Raw genomic sequence first — 8,855 nt, forward strand, 5'->3', positions numbered from 1 at the left:
TTTTAATAGTAAAGGGATTTTGGGAGCAACTACATGTATTTAAATTTTTATTTGATGAATTGCTTGTTGAGCCGAAGTCTCACTGTTGTTATAGTTAACGAAATCAAACATCGTCCAGTCATCCGCTTTTTAGGTTTTCAACGAATTCCCTCCCACCACACGGATTTCAGGGCCACGTGGGGTCAAAGGTCATTCCGACGCTTCTGACTGTGAAAACTGGGTAAGAAATAAAGAAACCAGATGCAGAAGCAAAGGATGTAAAAAAACAATGGAAGAAGTGCGTCGCTCATCTGTGGTTCCTCTGAGGAAAAAAAGGGAGCAGCAAAAAAAGGTAAAACTTTTGTATAATGATTTTTTTACCTCCAAGATCTTTGATGTTTGTATGTCTTTGTGTGGCGAGTTCAAGGGTCGAACTGGATGCTTGTAATGTCACGTCCAAGTTATTCATCATTTAAACAGTGTGCTGTGGCTGAATGGAAACCAGCCAACAGGAAGTCTCGTAGCTACTGTTTTTTTTTATCACTGCCCAAAGTCTGCAGCAAACTCCTCAGACAGAAACCATTATTTATAAAATAAATAATACTTTTCCTCAACCCAAAATATCACTTAAATTACGACTAAATTAAATATAATAAATCAATAGTCGTAGATCAGCAATTCATGTGTGTTCAACAAGATAGTTTTAGACACATTTATTCAAGTAGTTTTATCTTATGATTCTGGAAACAAAAAAAAGGCTGAAGTCCCACTGAAAGAATGTGTTTTTAGGTTTGTTTGTTTGAAGGGCCACAGTGACATTTCAATTCATTTTTTTTTTAAACGTATAACGCCTCCAGATCTCCTGCAGCAAAATGTTGTGAGTTGCGTTGGAAGGATCTAAATGAGCCTGAAAACAGTTCATGTAAATTGAAGTTCAGCTGAAAAAATTTTTTCTGTCCATCTTCACTCACTATTATACCTCGCAAAGTGTTAAACAGGTTAAAATGACCGTGAGCATTAAAAGATGATAAACTAAATTATATAAGACTATTTCAAAAAGGAGTATATCTGATTAAATATTGCAGGATACATATAATAATAATAATATAATAATAATAATAATAATAATAATATAATAAATAATAATAATAATAGAAAAGTAAAGACTTTAGTTTGATTAACTTTATTTCTTCTATGATTGAGGCTTCCTGCTTGAAAGTAACACTGAAAAGAAGAAACCTTAAACACATTTGAATGTTAAAAACAAATATTGTGATTTATTGAATTATTCGTAACAAATGAAAGAGAACTGCATTCAACTACATAAATTATAATTTATTTATGTTAACGTACTGAAGTGGCGTTAAAATAATAAAAAAAAAACTATATTAGCTAACATATTGGATGGCAATAAGTTCCCATCAAGCTGCAAAATTCATTTTCAATGAAAAAAAATTTTGCAGAAGATGAAAAGATGCATTTTAAATGAGTTTTATTGCATCAAAGTAGCTGATGAATGAATTAATAAAACGTTTTCGGTGCTCACCGTGGTGAATTATTCAGTGTTTTTCCATTGTTAAAATCAGAATGTGTCACTAATGTCATTTAGAAATACTGTGTCATTTTTAATCATGAATTTTAATGTGAATAGTTCAATCAAAAGTCCAAGTCCGGTTCTCAGAGGAAGGTCCCGAGCCAGCAGGAGCCTGATGGAAGTGACAATCTAATCTAATCAGTAGTGCTAATTTCATTATCGAGTCTCCTCACGTGTTAAAAGTTAGTTAAAACTATAAATATCAAACTGCTCTAACGGACTAAACCTGACGTCCAAAGTCAAAGATCCTAAATTTACACTGCGAATTAGTTTCCAGTGTAACTAGTTAAATGTAATTTAATCAATATATGTTTGTTGTTTAGGAAACAAACGCACAAATCCAGAGTGACAGAAACACTCAGGACTAAACCAGAATGTGTTGAATTAGCATCACTCCAACTGTGTCTGTGTTGTCTGTTGGGTTTGTCACTTTTTGTATGTGAATGTTCACAAATGTCCGACTGTCTTATTTGTATTATGGTGCTATAGACGATAAATATACTCATTTGATAACATTTCTATGGAACGGTTTTGAGAAAAGTCTTGTGAGCCTGGTGAAGGACGTTGTTCTTGTATTTTGGACGGAACTGTTTGCAATAGATTTTGTATCTTGAAAAATGACCCGATGTGTTTAAAAGGGAATGTGTCATGTTTTCTGTGAGCCGAAGTGATTGTTTGAATCCTTAAATTCAGCTGTTCTGTCACCTCGCCGCGTGTTTTGTGTATATGTGAACTGTGGAAAGGGGAATTTTAATGCTTTTTATAGGGTTGTACAAGCTAAACAGCAGCAACGTTTTCTTAGACCCAAGAAAAAAAGGGTTTTATTTCATCCAGAAGACTGTGGTTGCTTTAGTTTTTCATATTTAGGTGCATATTTTATCTTGGAGCATTTTTTAAACATAGAACATGAGTGTATTTCTAAAACAGACAACATTTATAGAGACGGATGTTAAGCAGGAGTTCTGTTTCAATAATGTCCTGTAAAGTTTTAAAAAGAAAAACATCTTCCATGAAAATCCATTCGTAAAGTCACAAAACAGTTATATATGAAAATAGACAAAATCCAACATAAGAAAAAATTATAAATCTCTTAATTACAAAAATTCTAACGAAATCTCCACCAGAGGACTGACTCACTGATGTTTGTGAGTTTTCTAAAAATTTTATCACGATCACAGGAAACTATTGAGCCTGACAAATCTATCAGCAACCACAAGTCCGAACCTCTGAGGTAAAAAAGATTTTACTGTGTGATTAGAAGTTGGTTCAAAACACCAAAATAAGCTTCAGTCGTGTTTTCTTAAACATGCAAACTGGCTGTAAATGTTTATTTTCATTTTTTTGGTTAGCAGAGACAAGAGATGGAAGAGATTTTTCTAAAATGTGCCAACAGATAAAAATTGGACTCTCAGTTAGTGAGCTGAACGGCTGCCTGCTGTTTATTGTTGATGTCCATGTGTTCTCATGTTCATGCTATGAACATGTTAACTGTAAAAAATATATATAGATATAGATCTATATACTATAAATGTATCACCAAAAATGTAGTTTATGTACTGATGTTAACTTTCATGAAGCTTTTTTTAATACATTGTGCAATTTTTGGCAGCATGATTGTGAAAAAATTACATTTAGATGTAAATTAAATGACTGACTTACATTTTTTTATGCAATAAAAGAAACTTAAGATTGTGACGTGAAGTTTTTTTTCCACCTGTGTGTAAGAATATTGACTTTTTTTCCCATAGACTTCAAGTCAGTCTGACTTCTTCTACAGCGAGAATACGAATTAGGTGCCCACGTTCTTCCTCTTGTCCTTCTCCCCTCGTTTCAAAGCACAACGTGACACTAAGTGGGTGTTAACATGAGCCTTTATTCAGTGAAGAACAGCTGAGTGTCGACGGCGGCGGGGTCATGGGGTCACAGAGGTCGGCTGGTTCACATCGTCAGCCAGGCCTGAGCGCAGGAAGTGTAGGCCACGAACTCCTCCGCCTTGAACCACAAGTCGATCTCTCTCTTGGCGTTCTCCAGGGTGTCGCTGCCGGGATGATGTTCCTGACAAAACAGTCAAAAAAAACGATCAACTGCAGTTAAAGTATTACGAGATACCAGTTTACTTTAGTTTGTACTTAATTCAGACGTACTGTTTGTTTACATCTTCGGAATATTAACTAACAACTTTCAGCTCAGACAGAAGACACTTCAGGAGCTCATTTTAGATTTAACGTCTCTCTAGGAATAATTTACGAGTATATATTATATTGTTTAACAATCTGAACTCTAATTAATATATTTTTATATTTATAAGTTATAATAGTTTAATAATGTACTGTCAAACTTTAAATCATCACAATTTTAACTAAAAAGAAAAATAAGGTTTTGCCAGTTTTTGAGTGTTAAAAGTGATTCTTTTTGTTGTTAAACTTAAAAATCACAGTTTAACAAACAAAAGTAGATTTGTTTATGTCAATCTCAAATTAGATTTTTTGTATGTCCAAATGTTTTAAGTTTAATATTTAGTGTTCTAATAATATATATTTCAGAAGCTTCAGAAAATTTTGGGTTTGACAGTTTCTCATATTTTATCGTTCGGTATGTAGACGATTAGGAAATGTCCGTTGATGTTGGCTGACCTGCCGATGTTGATGCACAGGTCTCCCACGGATGCTGCCGGGCTTGGAGTCAGCAGGGTTGGTCTCACCCAGCATCATCCTGGCCAACTTCACGATGTTTCTGACCCTCCCACACCTGAGACGAACAACAGGAACACACCTGTTGGTTTAACTGTGACGTGACAAGCCGCAGCTTGTGTCCAGTGGAGAGTTCAGTCAACCTGAAATTTATTTAAAATCAACGATGTTCTGCTGATTTTCAGCTCGCTCATTTCACTTTTTCTGCTTTAAATGACTTAAATATGTGTCTGAGTGTATCGTTGGTCCTCGGAGCATTCAGCAGTCCGACTGATTCTTCATTCATCGAGGAGGCGGTGTCACTTAAGGAAGGAAAACAAGAGCGCCTGTGTGTCTCTGTGTGTGTCTGTGTGTTACCATGGCGAGGATGGGTCCAGCAGACATGTATTTGCAGAGTCCGGCGTAGAAGGCATGTCCTTCAGTCCAGGTAGTGTTCTTCATGAGGTCCTCAGAGGCCTGAAGACACACACGGAGCAGCTGTGTGACCTCGATGTTAATGTTAAATGGAGGCCGACCTTCGGTCCTCATACAGGAAGTGGCGGCCATAACGAACCCACGACCTTAAAACAGTAAGTCCATCATCATGGTACCTTGCAGGAACTTGGCAGCAACCAGCCTGAAGCCTCTGTGCTCGAAGCGCTTGATGATCTCACCACACAGTCCCCTCTGGACGCCATCGGGCTTCACGGCGATGAAGGTACGCTCCATGTCTGAGGAGGAAGACGCTACAGAGACAGAGACAGGAAGTGACATCAGAACTGGCGATTGCAGGTTGGGTTACAAAAATAGTGAACTGCATTCTATCTGCTGACCGTCGGGGTGTTTTTAAATTATCATTTCAAATCATTTTCCAAAAGTCTACGTTTTTGGTAGTTCATGAGAATTATAATTGTAATCATTCAACACTTTTTATGATTTTTCTTCCTCCTTTGCTGGTGCGAATGAAGAATTTGTTGAGAAACGAATTGCAAACTGGAAGCTTCAAACAGAAATCCAGGCGACGCTCAACAAACTGCCCTCTGATAAGGTTGTCAAATGAAGACGTACAGCAGAGTGTTGAATTACTGCTCATTTGTGAGGCTCTCTAAAACAGGACGGGCCTCCTGCTGAAGGAACGATGCTGAAATCGAAGCCGCCTCTCAAAGAATCTCACTTTTCTTCTGTCTCAGCAAGAGAATGCGTCCCAACACCACCTCGTGGTCTGTGGACAAGCGTCTGCATTCCAGAGCGCCATGCCACTTCCTAATTTTACTGCTGGTGGAAGCTGATAGCTGAGAGCTCCACCACCTAGGCCCCTCAGGGTGGGGTCAGGACAGAAGGCCAGTCCTCCTTTAGTCCCCTGAGCCCTGTGCACTGAAGACTGTAAACTACAAACCGAAGAACAGAAACGTTTTCCATAGACTTCAATACAGTCTGATGTCCCAGAAGAACTTTGTGTTCCTCTGTCTGATCGAGTTTGGGCTGAAGGACGCTGCGATCCGGATCTGTGTTCATATTGAAGAGAAACCCGACGAGCGAATCGGTCAAATTAAAAATCTGAGTGTGAAGATTTGAACAACTACACAAAGGACACAAAGTTACACACACAGTGTCACAGTCTGACTTCACAGGACGTCTGATATCAAATCAAATATGAAAATGTTTGTGTATCTTTACCTTGGTTTGGGATTTCAGAACTTGTGAAGTGGGTTGCCGGCGGCGGGGGAGTCGATCACCGAGGACCAACAGCTGCTGTGGAGCTCATTTAAAGGGTTCACTGAGGGGGAGGAGTCCAAATACTGCATGTCTTTTGTAAGCTATATTTGAGGACTCCTCACCTGTCAGCAGCAGCTCAAAATAAAAGGCTTCCCTTTAAACGGGAATCCATCTGTGAACGTTTATTTGATTCTTATTATTTAGAATGATTCAGAATCCAACGAAACGTTTGATTAGCTGAAGCTAAAGTGCTGATCAATCACATTCTGGCGGCTCCGTCACGCCCTCTCCGTGGCAGTGGGGGCCTATGTGACCTTTGTGGGTGTGGCCAAAGGTTGGGGGGGGTCAAAGAGTTTAACTGAAGTGCTGACATGCTGAGATGGCATCGAATCATAAACGCCCTTTGTGTCCAGAGTCAGCTGATTCACTGTTTTCATTCTAAAACCACACAGTTTTAGTGTGTGTTCATGTGAAATACACACCTCTGTCTTTGTGTGGTTGTGTGACTGTCAGTTGTCGACTTCACCCACTGCGTCCCTCCATCAGTCCGTCCACGTGTCCTCAGAGACCTTGATGTTTGAAAAAATGAAAACAGAAGTTAGAGAGTCCCAGCCAATCAGGGAGCAGCAGGTTCTGTGACTGCCCCGCCCCTTCGGTCCCACCTTTCCACAGGTGAATGAACAGAAAGCAGCCTAGCATAAAGATTGCTATATTAGCATGCCTGATGACAAGTGGATCCTAAAATCAGCAGAAACAATTCTGCTAACATGCCAACCAGTTGATGTTAGCTTTAGCTTTAGCTAGTTTGGATTTTGTGGCCCACAGACACACACAGACACCACCGACACACCAGACACACACAGACACACACCACTTCACAGCTGACTAGGTGTACTTTATATCAACTGTCGCTTCATGCATCTGTTATATAAGGACTGGAATTCAAAACCACAGCACAGACACACACACAGAACACACACAGACACACACAAACACACACAGACACACACAGAACACACACAGACACACAAACACACACAGACACACACAGACACACACAAACACACACAACACACACAGACACACACAGACACCACAGACCATCACACCAACACACACAACTCACAAAGACACACACAAAAACACACAAACACACACAAGACACACACAGACAAACACACACAGACACACACACAGACACACACAGACACACACAGACACACACCAAACACACACAGACACACACAAACACACACAGACACACAAAGACACACTTCTTCCGTCTCTAACCTGAGCTCGAACCTTCACATCATCCCCCAGATTTGACCCTAACTATAAAACCTTGTCCTAATCAGGGATGGAAACTGGCCCCGGTCCGGGGGGACGCTGCTCCAGGATCCGGTCCTGGGGGGGATGCAGGGACCGGGTCAGCTGAAATGAAATAAAGACGCCCATCGAACATTCTGATGAAAGGAAGCAGCGTCTCCTGTTACCTGGATCCACGTCACCCTGATAACTGGTTCTGGTTCCATGTCGGAGGCGAAGTTCGGGACTCCGTTATCGTCACACTTCTTTCCTTCTGTGGCTGAACGAGAATCCGTCAGATTATCAGACAAACACACAACACAAACGTTTGTGTTGTTGTCCAGAGGTTTTATTTGGGTGTCCAAGTGTGACAGCAGGGAGCAGAGGTCTGCAGGAGCTGGGACCAGAACCAGGATCAGGGACCGGGACTAGGAACCTGACCAGGGACTGGACCAGGACCAGTCCAGGGCCAGGACTAGGACCAGACCAGGACCAGGACCAGTATCAGGACCAGAACCGGACCAGAACCAGGATCAGGACCGGGGACTAGGACCTGACCAGGACTGGACCAGTATCAGGACCAGGGACCAACACCGGATCAGAAACCAGGACTAGGACTTGGACCAGGGCCGGACCAGGACCGGACCAGGACCAGGTCCTTAAACCACTTCAGCCAGACTTAAATGCAACTTTCAATAAATTGAACTGTTTCTGTCACTTTACGGCTTTTTCTCAAAAGGCCCCGCCCCCTGCCAGACCTCTGCTCCAATCACATCGTCTGTCTGATGTTCATAGAAAGGACTTGTATCGATGTAAACAACCACTTCTGTACAAAAACAAACAAACACCCCAAACTTTAGATAGAAAACAACAGAAGACAAACTGAAGAAACTGTAACTGTACAATTCATAATCCATCATAATCGGTCTGTTCCTGTCGTCTGTACACGTCAGATAAAGTCACGTGCTCTCAGCTCATACATAAATAGAGTCTTCGTTAGTATTTTCCTATTTACAGGATGCAACATATACACATTTAGATTTTTTTCCTGGTGGCCTCCGACATTACGGGTCCACAGCAGAATTTCAGGGCTGTGACTGCCCACAGAGCCGGACGGTTCGGTCAGCAGGTTCAGTGGCGTCCTTTAGAGACAGTTTGTGCCCCAGAACCAGAACCACCAACACGGGCCGTCACATTCACTGGGTGTGTCCACAACCAACCGCTGCAAACGTCTCCGAAACAAGACCTTTCAAAATCCAGCAGAGTGCTGAACCCTCCTGGACCTCGGACCGGTTTGTGGACCAGCTGAACCGGATCTCCTGATTTTAGGACTCCATGTTGGATCAGAGACGTTGTTCAGGCTGCATCTCGACCAGAATCGAACAGCTTCTATTCTGCCTGTTTGTCTTAAATTATCTGAATAATAAAGGCCAAACTGCTCATTTACCTGAATGTGGGCGTGGCCATTACAAAGTGACATCACTGGTGGGTGGGGCTACAGGGACGCAGACTACACTTTAAATTAGTGAAATGAAAATGACTGTAAATCTAAACTATTTCTGGACGGGATCAGCCTGACAGAGCTTTCAGGA

The 8,855-nt window shown here is 41.1% G+C and overlaps 2 protein-coding genes across 2 annotated transcripts in view; one reads left to right on the top strand and one right to left on the bottom strand.

Annotated features, from left to right (window-relative positions):
- Window positions 1-8,855, top strand: part of LOC115048190 (zinc finger protein 260) — a 144,209-nt gene that overhangs the window by 43,192 nt on the left and 92,162 nt on the right. The window lies entirely within an intron of this gene.
- Window positions 3,427-6,077, bottom strand: LOC115048211 (nucleoside diphosphate kinase B-like). The gene is given in 8 exon segments (XM_029509563.1): window positions 3,427-3,628; window positions 4,203-4,232; window positions 4,234-4,308; window positions 4,310-4,321; window positions 4,621-4,684; window positions 4,686-4,710; window positions 4,854-4,988; window positions 5,920-6,077. Coding segments are annotated over 7 exon segments (441 nt in total). The 5' UTR covers window positions 4,972-4,988; window positions 5,920-6,077; the 3' UTR covers window positions 3,427-3,511.

Source organism: Echeneis naucrates, chromosome 8, assembly GCF_900963305.1.
Source record: "Echeneis naucrates chromosome 8, fEcheNa1.1, whole genome shotgun sequence".
Classification (NCBI taxonomy): domain Eukaryota; kingdom Metazoa; phylum Chordata; class Actinopteri; order Carangiformes; family Echeneidae; genus Echeneis; species Echeneis naucrates.